Raw genomic sequence first — 17,259 nt, 5'->3', positions numbered from 1 at the left:
CTCCGTCTGTGTCACTCCTTACTAAACGCGGAAAACACAAATGCGCAAAACACAATAAAGCCGCTACAGAAAAGACGAAATCGAAACCGTTACCTCTATCGCTTAGCTGCCCCTACAGCCAGATGCCTACCGTTAACTCTCTGCTGTGTAACCAAATGTTCGTTTTGCATCTACCAATGTGAATTCGTTGTGTTCACCTGGGGTCCTGGGGTGTTGATGGTCAAAGTCGTCTCCTTGGCCATCGTCATCTTTATCATTATTAGCATTTGTCCTTCACTAACGTACAACCACAAAAGGTGTATTTGAAAGATACCTAGAGCTGGTAGAAAAGTGAACAGAAACCTGACGCTGGGTTTCCGAAGATGGTTTGAGGCGGTTTTTATCTCCAACTGGCCTCTCAGAAATACTGGATTGAAACTGACAGCACAAAGGATTGCTTACGGCTCGTGAGGCCCGATCAGTATATCACCAAACCTTGAGTTGATGCTGTCCACAAGCGCCCAGTATTCATATTTCAACCTCATCATGCAACACAGTTATAAACGTCAACTTGTAGTTGTAATGTAACTCCTTGATTTATGCACAAGACTCGTAAATATACTCACTCACAGTTTTCATGTATTTGTCACACTAATACAGTATCAGCCACTGGGCACGATGCTCGAAAGGAAGTGGTTCCCCTCAACAAAATATCTTTTGTTATTGTTCTTCATAGCACACATTAATGTGTCAAATCATTAGCATAACGTGCTGGCATTGGTTTTATCATACTCAATTGGTGTCGTGGATCTATTCCACCGGAAAGATTGACCAACCAAGTGGTTGGCTGGTAACCTCCTTCTCTTGGTTCCCCGCTCGTGTGCCAATAGTTTCCCATTCCTGGTAGCACCTGGTGTAACTGATTGATTGCGACTATTGGAACTGGTGGTTCCCTGTTGGTCGCAAATGTTCGACGGAACAGTCCTTGACAGGCGTCACTTAGACAACACATTACAAACCGCAGTCCAAGTAAGATGGACATACATGCGGCGAAAGCGATACCGCATATCGCTAACTCAGTACACTTAGCTTCGTTTGAATCTTTTTCCTTTTTTCCAAGTTCGACACCACAAACGGCCATATTCACACATATGAGGATGGCTCCGATAATGTACAACAGTACCAGACACAGACCGGATATAAATTGGTTCACGTCATACAACCGATTTTGAAAACCCAAAGATAGGAATCCGCCGTTTGGATTATCACCAACACCTGAGTATGTCGGATTTGCCATGGGTCCTGGCGTGTTGGATATCATGGGTAGCCCGCCTCCAGCGTGCACTGGACCTAGGGTGGCTTCAGCTCTGAGATTGTGCTTTGTTCTCCGTAAGCTTAGAGGAGTAGGTTCTCTCCACAGCCATAAGCGTATCCACTCAAGGATCACAATGACCAACGAGAAAACAGCCAACAGCATTATCGTTGAACTTATCAGTGTACAATCTTTACTCTTCACAACCGCAAAGATGGTCATGGCTATTGCGAAGAGCATCAGTGCTATTGTCATAAACGTTGTGCAACCGCACATGAGGCGTGTTACTTGGTATGATTTGTAACCCGGATACTGCTTTTCGGGCTTTTTTGTCGGCGTGGTTGGATAGCCATACTGTCCTAAGTCTCCTGGTGGTGGTAACGATGGCAACCTTTCGGAGCCTTCCGCGATCGACCCCATGTTCCTGAGCCTTTTAAAAGCATTCTGGCTTCCAGATTTGCCACTACTCGACTGCTGAATCATCCTTGGCGCAGGGTTGAATGAATGTTGTGGTACGCCGTAGCTTTCCTCATCCGGATGAGAAAGCCGTGAAGAACCAGGTTCTTGCATGCTATTCGATCTCCTTTGCATTTCGTTGTTCGATCTGTCATTTCCTACCGAACTGGGTTCGTAAGGTGCAGGTGGGCGTCCTGGTATTGAAGCGTCAGCTACTATCGATCTTGATGGATCAGACATTTGTTGGTCTGTGTTGGTCTGCGCTGGTGATCCTTCTTCTCCTGATGGCATATTCCAGTTGCGTTGGATTGTAACATCTCCCTTCATACTCTCGCTGGTAGTTCGTGGTGTGTGCGAGTTCATTTCCAGGACACTTTTTGTTTCGATTTGGAATGTCTGAGTGTTGCATGTGTGATTCTTTTCCTCGTCCTCCCCTGGGTTTAGTCGGCGCATGGAGATATCTTGTTATCAGGTGTTTAGTTATCTTCCTTGAATACTTTGTTTTGACCACATTAGTCCTGACCTTGACGCTTGTCTAGGAGAAATGAGTGTGTTGCAGTTCGATTACTGTGTGCCACTGCGTTCAAATGTGGTGATCGATCGCTCGCGTGGGACCAGTAATGAGCTTGATTTCACTTATGCTCCTACAGTGATACAATGCGAAGGCGGTTGGAATACTGAGCTAAAACCATAAGTGCATTTCACACTTTCGTTCGCAGCTTAGTGATCGGATTTTGTCGGCCATGATGTCGAGCATTTTCGTAAAGCGCGTAGGAGGTCGCACTCACTACTGTGCTACACTAAGGATGCGAGGTTTGTTAGACGCAGTATACACTCTTCTTCCTCTTTTTTAACCGAGCAGCTTTACTGTTCTTCCACTTGACACTTTCTGACACGAAACAGTCCGGTTGAAGTGGGCACTTTCGAACATGTTCCTTGGGTTTTTAACTTCCGCCCATTTCCCTTCTCCATTTCGATAGGGTTGATTCTTGTACTTAATACACATTAGCTCAGCTGACGCTGCAGAAGAGATGGGATATATTCAACATTTAGCTCTTAGTGAAGATAACCAATTCTCCACCATTCACTGTCGACCCATGACGTCCAGGATTGTTGATCGGGTTCAGTTCAATTCTGACGAAATTGGAAACAAGGTCCATTCATCTAATGGATGAACTAATCTCTCGGTATTTCGTGAAATGCGTACGATTTGTGTTCAGGTAGGACATAAGGTTGAAGGAAACCCGGAGACTCTGCTTACTTGATAAGCTCCAAGAAGGACGAAACCGGTCGTGGGCTGTTGAAGAATTTTCGGTATCTATATTTATTGTTTCCGTCTAAAAAACATGCTCCGACATTTCGAACAACGTACCAGGTAAAACTTGGGACGGCCTTTGTGCAGTAGATTCAGTTTTCTGAGGGAGAACGAGGGCTGGGATACTGCCGGGTTGCCCAAGCCTAGACAGGGGAAGTCGAGAGGCAGAAGTCGGGTTCGAACCACGAACCCTCCGGTCAGTAAATTCGCGCTGCAGCCACAGCCATCTCAGTTGAAGAATATATCATTCAGCTGGGATTCAGTTAAATCATCCTTTTAAAACCAACTTAATTTACAACTAAGTGTATTTCGTGTAGTTACTCAGATTTTGGTTATCGTTTTCCTTGTCTGTCAACAACCAGGTACACAGAATAGCGCAACATACAAATCATCCTAGAATCCTTAGACGCTGTGGAACCCATTAAACCTGTTGAAGAAAAACCAGTATTACCACGTTTAGACATTCATCAAATGTCAGCATGCGGTTTCTCTTCGTTTGTCTTCATATTCCCGTGAGTTTCATCTCTGTGTATTCGGTTCTGGACTTTTAACAAGACCCAACATATTTCGGTGTAACCTCTACTCTACCTGCGCGACCCATCGATTCATCAATGGTTACAAAGGTGCTCTAACGGATTGCTTAGTTCATTCAACGCCATCACCTAGTCCTTCAGGTTGGATTTTAGACCCAAATGGAAGCATTCGCGGTAACTGCCTCTGACAGAAATGACACCGGTTCATAGCCATATCTCACAGCTTCATTAACCAAGAAGGATCATGTGAACAGGACGGTGGGTCGTAGCAACAACATCCTTACCTATAAAAGTTTACACTTTCTGCCCTCCTTTTGACCTACACCACTCAGGAAAATCGATGGTGAACACATAGCTGCTATTTTGTGATGGGAACATTGAACCGATGGTATTGCTTAAGCATCTTAGTTGTCGCATTTTTCAGAATACTACTGTCGGCTGGAGGATATTTAAAGGCATCAACGCCTAGGGTTGACGTTGAATTGCCTGATCCCCATTTGATCAGTCAGTAGAGCAGAAACTGAGTAGCTTTTGGCGGGACATTCCGGCTACTCGTGCAATACAGGTTGCAGCTTGCTTTATGCTTTATCACTTGAGTGCGATTTCGAATCACGAGCGGCGGTGTCTCAGTTTTCAACTTTTTATTTTGGTCTGAGAAAGCTGCTTCTCCGAAATAGTTGTCACAGTGTCTATCCAGGACATTTTAATCCAATCGCGCTCAATATTTGATTTTCGATACAAAGGGTGACGATTACGCAGTTGCTGTTAAGCCTGTGAAATTGTTTATCAGGCTCTACCGAAGTTAGTTCTGAAGGTAATTTTTCCCTTTGATCAAACTATTTGTTTTATTGTCAACTCAGTTCTCCCAAACTTCGTGAAATGTCATTTTATCATCTTTTGTACAATTTTAGAGAAAAAACTGCACGCACTCTTGCTGTAAGTATTACCACCCACCACCTCATCAAATCGAGGCGATTGTCAAGCGCGGTGACGAACAGAAGAAAATACTCGAAAGCCAACAGCGCCTTTTTGAGGCAAAGGTGAGTAAAATGATTAGTTAGCTGCATCTCCCAACCTGGGCATATTTACCGTAACTCGCTGCATTGAAGCCCGTTTATTTTGTACCCGTAATCTTTTGGCAGCTGATGCCCTCGGTCTGCTCCCCAACCTTTCAATCACAGCTGAGGTTTATAATTGATGGGGTTTTTGTGAAGTTGACCAGTTTCTGTTAATCGATGTTCTGAATATCTTAACCACAGAGGATAGCTCGGCCAAACCGTGACTTTGGCCGTTCTAACACTAAATACTACCCAGAGGAGTCGTGTTTCTAGGTAAAGGAATATGTTTTTAATGTTAAGACGTTCCGCTATTTATCGTACTCGATCTATTCTGAGTAGAGTCATAAAGCCATGCCATCAGGACATCCTGACTTCTTTTCAAGTCATCTTTCGATTTTCATTAGGCCATTCCGAGGGTAAGAGTTTCGTCGAGATGTCTGATAAAAAGCACGGGGACTCAATAAGAAAAGTATCTATCAAAGTAGGCTGAAAAGCAGACAACACGTCAAATATTTCATTTCTGCGGACACACCAGTTGTGCATCTGGGTATCAGGGCTGCAACACAGTGGGATTGGTAAGGGAGTTGAAAAGTGCTTTCAGGCTGTTTGTTCGGTCGGCAGTGTGTTTATGGCTCACTGCGATGAAGTCATGGCTACTTCACCTCAACAATGTGAATTTGATCTTAAGAAGACAACCTTTCAGGTTCGTTTCACGAAAGAAAATGCTAAGCCATGAAAACAGTTCTGCACCCCGGGAATACAAGGGACTGATGTGCCCTCAGATTGTCCATAATAAGCAGCCTTCATTACATGCAAACGATTTCACAAAACTAAAAATTTCCATCATAGAATATTCTCAACAACCAAAAACTCTCCCAGAACGCACTTGCTGTCTCACATAAAGTACCCTTTATCGTTACCCGAATTAGTCGCGTCATTTGCCCGTAAATAGGCAGCTATTTACCACATTTCGTCTACAAATGCTCAGGCAAAATCGTGGGAGACCAACAAGGCAACGTGCCACTGGAGGATTATAGTCGACTCGTCCGTGGGTTTAACGGAACAGACAAACTACTGCAGCTGTTCGGTTGCCGGCTCTAGACTCTGATGATATCTCATGCCCAGCAGAAGTCTGTTCGTTTTGACGCAGGCGGGGCTTGCTTAGCTCTTAGTGTGGTGCTTGAATGATTTCGATTGAGTGTGTCACCATCAGTTTACTTGGTTTTGGGGGGTCATTTTCACCGTTTTACTCCTAGGTCGTGTGTATTTGGGGATAGGCAGTTCGGCCGGGTGCTCGAGCCCAGTTTAACCTTTGCTTACAAAAAATGTACTTTGCAGGAAGTATGCTCCACACTTGTGTCTGTAAGCAATTCGGTAACAGAAGGGAGGTTTAACCCTCACCACCGGTCAACTATCACCCTACATCTTTGCGTGTATCAGAGATATTTGTGTTTCCCATCCTGTGCCTGTAGTGTGTGCGGTTGTTTGGATTGTGAGCCAAGTGTGACTGACCGTTTAGTTGATGAACACTGCAGTCCTCACACGCTGCCAGTAGTCCGTGTTCGGGTGAGAGGTAGGGGCGTTCACCTATTGTGCCGCTGATCAACAGAATGTGTTAACTGTATGCTGCTCTGATAGATTGCCTTGGTAAAAGTGCATTCCTTGCACAGCTCGCATAGAAAGTTCAGCCAAATCTGGTGAAATTACTCGTTTGCCCATCAGTTGGCGTGAACGAGTGATTCGAATCTCATCCACTTGCGTGGTCTTTCAGTCAAGTGTGCAGTGCAAAGACTACTTCTCGATTCAGTTTGTCCGATATCCAAGATATCGAAGTTGATTCTCTTCACAAAAAGGATCACATGTAAGATCTGTGTCTGGTAATTTTGTGGAGGCTGTCCCGGAGACGAATTTCTGGGACATTGTTCAGAATCAAGTCATGACCAAGTCTCATGTGCTGTGGTATTCACTTATTCGGCCGACTAGTGAAAAATCATCTCGCGCCTGAATGAGCTGTTTTTGGGTTCCCCTCTCAAGAATGCAATACCCCTCGTCAAAGGTGGAACGAATGGTCCCGAAAGGCAGCGTTTTTTCAGACAGGGTGGTGCGAGGCTATTGCTTTACCCAAAGGCTGTGGTTGACTTCGACATGTGGATTTTTACCGACGTTCTATGTACTAACACCCAACGTAATGGAACGAGCTGGCCGCACACCCGCAGGCGCACTCCTCTGTCTACTCATTAGTAGTGCAAAAAATATTGCTCTCCTGATTGGCATGTACGAGCAGTTCGTCTCGTTTCAACGCTACCCTCCATATCCCGAAAGAATCGTTGGTAAACAATGACTATAAGGTATCAAGTCCCCTATCGAAATTGCCGAAAAAAATCGTGTATCCAGAGCTGTTAACAAAGAAGCCTATCAGATTATTTCACAAGGTATTTTCAACGTACAACCGCTTACCGACGATGAAATGGTACGGTATTCCTTCAGCGGCATTTCTCTGTGTGATTTTGTGATTCGCATATAATCTTGGATGAATCCCTGCGCAACTACTGAATCCGAAGTTTTGGTTTTGAGCACTGTAGCAAAATATCTAAGGTCTGTAAGGTGTCTTGTCTGTATCCACCATATGTTATGAGTCATCTAGACAGCTTTGATAGGTGTGATGTTGCATTGTGCTACGCCATTTTTCAACTTCGCACAGCTTCGCACAGGTCTGTTGAAGTAGGCACCTAGAGTCCACAATATCGAGTGACTTTTCTTGAACGAAAACATACTTCTTTAAGATCACTCGAATGAATAACTGTTGTCTTTATTATAAATCTGATGTTTGGCAGTTACATTTAGCTGGAGATATTCGATTGCCACTTCAACCATTTGGGATTGGATTGACAAGGGTCGTCATAGAGAACTATGAACATTCGAATATCGTGCCAAACTAGTCGTGAGACGACCTTCTTGTACCACATTCACTTGAATTGTACTTATAAACGAGAGATTCAGCTGGGATTTAGTTGAGTCCCCCGTTTGTGAGTTGGTGTATTTAGCGAAACCCATTCATTAACACACAATTTCAAAGGGAACAGACGCTACAATGTCCTTTGCACTCTAACTACACACTCACCATTCCCGCTGTCTATCACTCCCATATCGTTGACACCCTAATAGGCTAATTGTCTCTTCGGTACGTGTGTGTTTACTAGTAGATTTATACGACAACACAGTGTGTGAAAAATTCAGAGTTGGGGATATAATTCACCTCACAGGGACTGATGACCAGGGATGCGAGGATCCTCAAGAGCTCTAGTGTGAATGCCACAGACAGCAAAGAGCTGGGGATCGGTATTAGGTAAGCCGAGATGATACGAGCATGTGCTGCTGTTTGCGAAAACGGATCATCAACAGAAGTGGTATCGGACCAAGGTCAGGTCAGAAGCCAAATCAGAAAAAAATTCATGTTCTACCTTTCAGTCCTATTGCCATAGTGCAAACTCACACAGGCCAACAAAATTTCTAAATGATACTGAGGAAAGACTCCCATCTGAAGTGTTGTGAATTCGAAGTGTCATTCGCCGAACTTGGCCCAAATTAACGCAAGTTTCCTCTCGACTTATTGGTCGTAACATTTACTCACCCTGGAGAATGTTTGCTATCTCAGATACGTCATCTGAACCATTTTTCCTAATGGCCAGGCTAAGGACAAAGTTACGATCCACTGTGACAATCCTCGCTGAGTGGTATTACCTGTATCAGTCCCAGTGGTCTCGCGAAAGATGATACTTCCATCCGGATTGGGAAGGTTAGAGCAGCTTTTGTGAACCTGCGTCACCCGTGGCGTAGGTGTTGCATCAGTTTCTCTGTCAAGGATCGCGTTTGCATTGCTGCGGTACGCTCCATATTACTTTATGGATCAGAAGCGTGGCCGCTGCGCGCCGAGGACGTCAAGAGACTTTCAGTGTTTTACCGTCGATGCCTTCGGAACATCGCCCGAATCTGGTGGGAACACCGGATCAGCAATGCTGAAGTACGTCGAATGATATTCGGGAAAATAACTCACCCTCGACAGATGAACTGATCACACTGCATAGGTTGCGCTGGCTTGACCACGTGCTGCGTATGCCAGTCGACCGACTTCCTCGAAGGGCTCTTTTCGCGCAACTACGTGAAGGGCGGAAGAGAGCCAGAGGCGGTCAATTAATGACTTGGCAACGATAAGTCCACCGTCGATGCCTTGGCATCACCCAATTTGAGCAGCTAATCCAACAATGTCGACTTCGACTGCTTGGATACCTTGGATACCCTCATGCAGACATCATCAGAGCTGTTTCACTCTGAGTATGGCTATTTCGTTGTTTAGGTGGTCAGCTAAAAATGTGGATCGACACCATGAAGTCCGATACTGGATGTCTGGGTCAACAGACTGTTCATGGAAACAGCACTAATTCGATAACCGTGGGTGCCCTGCCACTGACTGCCGCGTTTGGGCAGTGGTTATTCGAGATACCCAAGAAGCCGACTTTTGCTCACACAGGAGATAGCCTAATTGAAATAAGTGAGTACTTGGTAACGTTGCAGGGAAGATCAATGGCGTCCAATAGGTACAAAGATTGAAAATCACTTTGTTTTTGCAGCTTCGATAAGCAGTTCATTTCACTTTTAGTGACTATCAGCCAGTTGAGTGCTAGGTGTGCTATCTATCAGCAGCGTTCACGTTACTAACCCACCCCTGGGTACAGTGGTACAGATAACCTCAGAGTGCATCTGCTTGTGGTCATCCTTTGTAGCTTTTCTTTGTGCCAACATAGTAAGGACGTGCACTTTTCATGTTAGGAATATATTGCGTTGTTTTTGCTCTCAGTAAGTGCATATCTGCATCGCGAAAACTCACAAGCAGGTCATGAAGCAAACATACACTGTCCTCTCACCTCACTAGCGAACGATCTCAATGTATTTGCACACTATTATACGTTGGTTGACGTCATTTGAGGTGCACTTCATCAAGCTTACTTGTGAGCTCATTGTAGCTACTGCGACAGTCACTGTTCCGTTTGTCGGTAGCCTAACCGTTAGGGAAATACTGAACGCTTCATTCTGGAGTGCCTGTTAAACTTAAGAGCCGTCAAAACTTCCAGATCGATACCATAGAGGCACAAACCAGATGGAAAATAATTTTTTTAGTTTTGCATCAGTTTGTTCCTACCAGTTGTTTTCGCGGTATCTCGTGCTTACTGCATCCTGGCAAATGCCACACAACAGTACGACCGCGGGGGAATTCATGCATCAGATCCACACATTGAACACACTACGCGCTGTTCGGGTAACCGAGTGCTTAACATTGCCGGCTGCCATTTGGGCTACCCGGTTTCAAATCCCCTCATGGCTGCATTTTCCATCTTGACATGGTTTACAATGGTTATTTTCATCAATAAAGACGTGAGAAGATACAAAAACGGGAAAGATGCAGAAAACTAAGATTAGCATGGACTTCACCCAATGCTTGTTGGTTGAAACCATCTCCAATTGTTCACGCCCAAATCCAAGTGCCAAAAATTGATCTCTTCTGTGGGGCTATTTCTCCCTAAAGGGATTTTACTGTTGACATGTGCTTCATTGAACCGATCAAAGTGGTCTTACGAGGAGTTTTCTCTCCATGTGTAAGTCATATGTAAGTGTGTAAAAGTCATACTGCACCCGGTCGTCACGAGAAAGATGCCTAATCGCGATTAGTCCCCCAGAACCTACCTTACCCAATTCACAATCCATAACGTCGAAAACATGCACCATAGCTTCCAAATAGTGCTCGTTGGTGAAGGGCTGGTTACATCCACATTAGGGTTGAAAGCTTCATTTCACCTGGGCCGCCCGCAGAAAGAAGAGTGTTACATCGACAGCCGCCCTGAAGAGTTGTCCCGGCTACCACGCAGCCGCACAAGCCTTAGTCAGACGCAGTCATCCACAGGATCTTTGACCCAAAGATGAAGGATGATTGAGAGGCAATCGTTAATCCGGCAGAAACTACCCCACGATAAAATCAGTCTCTACAGGAGATTTTGAGGCCGAGACACCGTCATTAGAAGTTCCGTGCAACCCGCCCCCGAAGGTGTAAACAAAATAACCAACAATCAGAGGTTTGATCATTTTAACGAACATCGAGGGGTTTTCTAGGTAAACTAGCCGAGTTTTTTAATGGTGAATAGAGTTGGGAACTGATTGAGAAGTAATCTTTTCAGAAGGACTTGGTAATTGAGAAACATCTCGCTTTTGACCCAAAAGCCTTGTCACACCAACCGAGCAGCTTACCGAGTTCAAAAAAATCGTTTAGTTGTAACGCCCTTCCGGTGCTTAGCTGCCGTGCCACGTGAAGGAAGCACGAGGGCTGGGATACTGCCAGGTCGCCCAAGCCTGAACAGAAAGTCAAGATGTAGAAGGCTTCGAACATCGGACCTTCCGGTCAGTGAATTCACGGTCTAACCACTTGAGCCATCTCGCCCCCTATATCGCTTACCGAGTTGTACAGAATGTAAGCTCGATGGAGAACCAATCAGCAAAACCTATCCAGATTAGCACTTTAGATCAGTGTTGAATGCCAGTTAAAAGGTCTTGTTGGCTAGTGTGGTTGCCTAAGACTAACGATTGATGAGTTGGGAGGAGTTTCAACTACTAGCGAATACCGACTTCGAATGGGCAGACGAGATCGCCCAGTATCTGTTGCCTTCTGATATACTGTGGTTTTTAATCCCCCCGACCTTATGTCATGCAGAAGGGTACCCACAGCTGATTCTATCTGCATACTAAGTTTAATGTATGAATTCAGGTCATTCAGGTGGTTATAAAACTCATTGACTTCGCCTCTTTGAATCACAATGAATGTATCATCTACATAACGCTAGAATATCTTGAGTCGTGTAAACTTTTCGAACTCTTGTCTCTCTTCGCAGTGTTGTCCTTGTATGGTTTTCACTTCTGTCTCTATGGTTTCGAGTAACTGGCAGTCTGCTGGGGACAGCAGTCTGAAGGTCTCGGCTGAGCCGGCATGTCTGGCGATCGATATCACGTAAACGCCGAGTAGTTAAGTAGATCCTCTATTTGAGGAATGCCTTGGTCGCTGAGAATGCTATTTGGACAGAAGCGAGTGGCGTGTCCGGTGTATTAACCAGTAAAGTTACGGGGATCAGGTTCTGCTTCGAGCATCTTTTATTGAGTGCATCTCCAATAAGATCTGGGGGCGGGGGGGGGGAAGGGAAAGCTAAAAGCCACAGTGTATCAGAGGATAACTGATACTCGGCCGACTTTGAACTACTCATCTGACCATCTGGAATCGGTATTCGGTAGTATTGCCTGATCAATGCTTAGCCGAATAAGGGCCCTGTGCACAAGAGGAGGTGATCGGGCAGCGGCCCAAACTGAAGTAAAGGGCAAACTTCCTGGTAGTGGATGTTCGACTAGTTTGATTAGTCGTCACTTAAGAAGGGTATTGGTACCAGTGACGAAACCCAACGGGGAATGGATTGGGGATGCTGTTATTCCATACAAATCTGGGACATCGGAAGTCATTCGAAGGATTCTAAACACGGCTAACATAAGAGTAGTGTTCCCGAAGAGAAACACTCTGTACCGGTGCACTTGAAGGATCGCCTACTGGTAAACAGCAATAGCAATTGTGTCTACCGAACTAAATTAAACGACTGCACTTAGGTCTATATAGGATAGACGGCCAGGGAACTTCACACCAGAATCGGAGAGCACACGAGGAAAACAAACAGATACCCCAGAAAAAACGCAGATGAATATCAACCCTTGATGGAGTCATCAACAGGAGTAGCTTAGGTCTGAAGTGTATGGTCCGAACGAACCAGTAATTCCACTCACTCTCACCCCTACCCTCCACCTAAATTGTTGTGGCACTAATAAACCCACGGAGCAAGATGGCTCAGTGGTTAGTGCGCGAACTCACCGGAAGGTCCGTGGTTTGAACCCGACCTTTGCTTCTCGACTTCCCCTACCTAGGCTTGGACGACCTGGCAGTATCCCAGCCCTCGTTAGGCACCGAAAGGGCTGAACGATTATTTATTATCTAACAAACCCACACAGACCAACAAATTTACTAGTGGCACCCAACCTGAACCATCACTTCAAACGCCTTGAACCGGAAGTTCGAGAAATCAAACTCAACAAAAATAATTCGAAACTCCCCCAACCCATCAGCCGTAAGATTTAGGCAACCAAACTAACCGATATAGCCTTTTGACTAGGATTCAACACTGATCTGGAGTGCTTATCGGGACAGGTTTTGCTGATTGGTTCTCGGTCTGTCTTATATTCTAGTCAACTTGGTAAGCTGCTCACTTGATGTGATCAGACCTTCGTGTCAAGGGTGAGACGTTGCCGATTGTTTACTGAGCCCTTCTGGAACGAGACTAGTTATTCACTATCAATCATTGCAGTAGGAAAAACTCGGTTGACGAGCGAATCAGTGATTATTATAAGAGAACATAATCCATTCCGCTGCGTGGTGGTGTGTGACCACCGCTTCAACAGCTATTGAGTGTGTTTGGTGTGAAATTCACACAGAGACTACGGGAACATAGGGGAAACACTTCAGCCATTTCTCCTGTTGACCTACCTGAAGCGGTTTGTCAATGGAGGCCACTGTCTTGTCCTCAGGGACTTCAGTTGCGCTTTATTCGACTGGGTCAACGACAAGTACACACCCACTGCTGACCTGTACACAGATGATTTCTACCTTACAGTCTTGGAGCTGCATCTAGGTCAATTTGTGCAGGAAGGGACAAGGTTGACAGCATGTTCTATTTGGTGCTGTCGCCTGGAGGATAAGATTTGACTAACCCACAGCTACTACCATCTCTAGGCCACAGCCGTCGCCCTATGTGTTTCGTTTTAGCCGCCGGGCACTACCCATACAACCCACGACAAAGCTGTGGAACGTCTGGAAAAGTTCGTCCCCTAAAATGAAAGTGGCTGTAAATATGGTTGTTGGTTTGGGAGTTAAAATCAGTGGACGTTAACATTTTGTGGGAACACATGAAACACAATATCCAAGTCCTTACTGACGCCTTCCCACCATCCTAGGAACCGTGAGTCTACGTACCGTTTGTTCGGGAACCATGCGTTCTACCTCGACTGGTGTTGTCGCCTTCGCGTTGTATTCTACCCGTCCATGTACTTCAAATTCCATTGAAGTGTAACTCATCTTATTTCACACCAGTTGACCTGAGAACACGCCATCGATTGGTGCGCACGAATTCCACTGTTCTTCAAATTTCAATATTGTACTGCGCTCTTGCGCGTCTGCTAAACAGTGTGCAGCATGTTCATTTTTGTGTGGGTGCTCGCCATTTGCTTACACCGGATGTGTTCGTGGGATGGATTCTCCGTCCAGTTCAGAGTTTGCTCACCACCCTTCACTAGCAGTAGGTTTGAGGTTCTCTGTGCTATCCTTAACCTACCCGTACAATTGGATAAGCTCTGCTGCATGTCTATCCATTAGCGAGTGTGACCGCACCTACTGACACATTGATACACGAGTATGCGTACCAGTCTTCCAACTACAATGAACGTGTGTTTGATCGTATGCGTGTAGCCGTGTCAACGTTGTTCATGTGTGTGCCTGGTGTGGATGTTTCGTTGTAGTGTGTCCCCACAAGACCGTCAACATTGCACATACACCGATCAGCGCACCTGTTAGGATGTTTTGCGTTGTTTCTGTTGCCACTGGCCAGCGCTGGTAGCTGGTGCAAAGCGGTGCAACCACCTCTAATGATGTCGCTCTTTTCTGAAAGGGTCATGTGCGCACGTGCGCACACAACATGTACGCACATCTTGGCTGTGTCCGAGACATATAAAACTGACTAACTCATTGACCTACTGTCTACCCACTGTGATCTCATGACTGAAGAATCTTTCCGTGGACAGGTCTCGTTTCCACGTTTTGTGTGACACTTCCTTATCTCTTCTTTTTCGTCTTTCAACTGGGACCACCGAATATCCGTCCACATCGAAGTCGTCAACCGCCACTGCCAACTGTCTCACGATGCAACCAACACAGCCTGTCACTGGTCCCGGTGGTCTGTCATCCGGTTTTGTTTGGTCGTCAACCAGCCCATTTCAACCGGCCATCCCAGCATCTGTCCTGGGTTCATACTTGACACCCGGGGGTCCAGCTCTACCAACAGCACTGAATCCAATGGCTGCACTCGGCACCCCATTTGTTTCTGTGTCCGATCCCAATTCAATAAATACATCGGCACTTTTAGCAGCCGCCGCTGCTCTCCAACAACAACAACAACAAGCTTCAAATATTTCTTCTCTGGCCACACCATCGTCGGCGGTGAAAACGTCTACAGCCGGGTCGGGGGCATCTGTCGCAACCTGTCGGTCCACGCCATTGCCCAGTTCTTTCTCCAACGGATCCCATTTAAGTGTGACATCCACGTCGGAGGTAAGTATGCATGTCTTTTTGTGTTTTCATTTTGCTTGGCGTCGCCAGGTACATCTACTAACAGCACCAAAGACCTTCGGTTTTCCATACGATTTGGACATTGTAGTCGCCTCGCTTGTTACTTTTCGCTGCTATTCTAAGCGTGATTCTTGCCATTGCCTTTGTTCAATCAATTATGTACTCATCAGTTATGGGTTGCCCACCTGACTTAGGCATAAATAACCATAGTTCTGCTCTTTGTGTTTCCACACTTTCACTTCGTTTTCTGACCGGAAGTAAGGAATTTGAGATGATAACATTAGTTGCTGCAGTCTAGAATATCGCCTGTTCCTGGTGACAGATCAAAGGGAATCCGGTGGGTTTCGTTGTTATCAGGAACTTGGTGAGGGTGGTTCTTCTGGTACTTTGAGGCCGAATGTGTTAGTTTCATTTAATATAAAATGTCTTTCGGAGTACTTGAAGCTTTCTTTCCCTTTCTTGAATGCCTACCAACCGCGTTTGTTGTGCCAAGTACCATGTGCAACCATTAAGTGATGGACTTGGTCAATAGAGGCTGCTCCAGATAAGCGAAGGCTGCAGTGTTGTAGCTTGACGTTTGAAAACGGAATGGTGTCCAGTGTGAAATTCACGCCTACCTTTAATTGCAGGACGAAGTCGGTGTGGCTGGTGGAGCGGCCGCGAATTCGCCCTAGCTGTTTCAACTAGGAAGGTGGGAACTCGCGAATCATAACAGGAATTTGACTGAACTGACCACGAACGATAACCATAGCAAAGTAGCTGTCGCAGAGGAGTTCTACTGTATCAGCTCGGGGGGTATGAACGCTGAGTGCACAGTCCCCTACGATGAGTAGTTGAACGTTGTGCACGATATTCCTGCCACATGCTTCTAGGTGGACAAAGCGACAAGAAAAGCTGTGTAGCTCTGCCTCACCACTTGGTTTGCGACTAACTGACCGATGTGTCATGAAAATTTCAACGGCCAAGCTTGGGGGGAGGGGTTCGTGATCACTTTCTTGATGTTGAATAAGAGGTCAGCGCCAGGATCTAATGGAACTACGGCTTCGGCGTTTGAACGGTAGTTTCTGTGGTTTCTTATTCAGGTCGGAGCATTGTTCCCGTTTTTTATTCGTTTTTTATACACTGTCTCCTAGACGAGTTTCCGAATGCATGGAATGAGGTATTCGCCTGACGATTACCCAATCAAATGGCCTGCATTGTCTTTTCTTCAGAAGTTCGGACCTATACGAGTTGAGTATGTCGGTTCAAGGACAACCGTGTACTCATATGTTCTGACTGTAATGGCCCCCCACCTGTTCAGACAAACGTTGTGCCTATCCGGCTTATGCTTGTCCCACAGAGTTCAGTGAAGCTGTCAAATACTCTTTAGAGAGAACTATCGACCCAGATTTGCTTAATTGTACTTCAGCATGTAAACTGTCGATGGAAACTGGGTTTTCGAGTTTATCCTTGCGTCCGCTGCACACATAGGGTAGCGTACTCACGGTTTTTCTCGACGCCGTCACTATTGTTACAGCATTGTTGGCGTTGTATAGGGCATATGAGCAGGATTCATTCCTTGTTCTCTTGCTTGGGCTACACTCCACTGTATGCACCCGCTTGCTTATTTCTTCAGATGCAACTCATTTTTGATGACCACATCTTCCGCTTAGACATACCTTGCAAAAATCTCAACTTTCATATACCCTTTGCGTTGTTACTTTACACGAAAAATTGCAATTGGTTTTGCTCTAGTCTTATGGGGAGAAGATACGGTAGCCGTACCAAAGTGACTTCACTTTGTGTCATTCAGATTCACTCGGCTATTGGTTTTTCATGCATATGACAACTATCTGAGAGGTAGCACACTAGGAATACCTAAAAAGAAACTTCCAGAAGGGAGGGCGGCCTCCAGATAAGGTCTAATAGTCCCCTTTGCCTTAGTTATAACAGTGGGGGGGGGCGAGATGGCTCAAGTGGTTTTATAACAGTGGGGGCGAGATGGCTCAAGTGGTTAGTTAGAATGTGAATTTACTGACCGGAAGGTCCGTGGTTCGAATCCGAACTCTGCCTGCCTCCTTCCCCTACCTAGGCTTGAGTAACTTGGCAGTATCCCAGCCCTCGTTCTTCCTTAGGGTAGCATGGCAGCTTGG

General features: G+C 45.7%; 2 protein-coding genes across 2 annotated transcripts in view; one reads left to right on the top strand and one right to left on the bottom strand.

The window, feature by feature from the left end:
- T265_11245 (hypothetical protein) overlaps positions 1 to 17,259 on the top strand; it is a gene marked incomplete at both ends in the record, with an annotated part of 63,921 nt that overhangs the window by 25,215 nt on the left and 21,447 nt on the right. Inside the window, 2 exons of the mRNA XM_009177846.1 lie at positions 4,507 to 4,635; positions 14,672 to 15,109. Of these exons, the coding sequence (XP_009176110.1) occupies positions 4,507 to 4,635; positions 14,672 to 15,109 (567 nt within the window). The remainder of the gene's footprint in view (positions 1 to 4,506; positions 4,636 to 14,671; positions 15,110 to 17,259) is intronic.
- Positions 722 to 2,200, bottom strand: T265_11243 (hypothetical protein; the record flags this gene model as incomplete). Its single annotated transcript, XM_009177847.1, has 1 exon — positions 722 to 2,200. One exon carries the CDS (start codon positions 2,198 to 2,200, stop codon positions 722 to 724), a length of 1,479 nt encoding a protein of 492 aa, XP_009176111.1.

This window comes from Opisthorchis viverrini, assembly GCF_000715545.1.
Source record: "Opisthorchis viverrini unplaced genomic scaffold opera_v5_462, whole genome shotgun sequence".
NCBI classification, from domain to species: Eukaryota; Metazoa; Platyhelminthes; class Trematoda; order Opisthorchiida; family Opisthorchiidae; genus Opisthorchis; species Opisthorchis viverrini.
The sequence above is the reverse complement of the archived record's forward strand: the minus strand, read 5'-3'. Positions and strand labels throughout refer to the sequence as shown.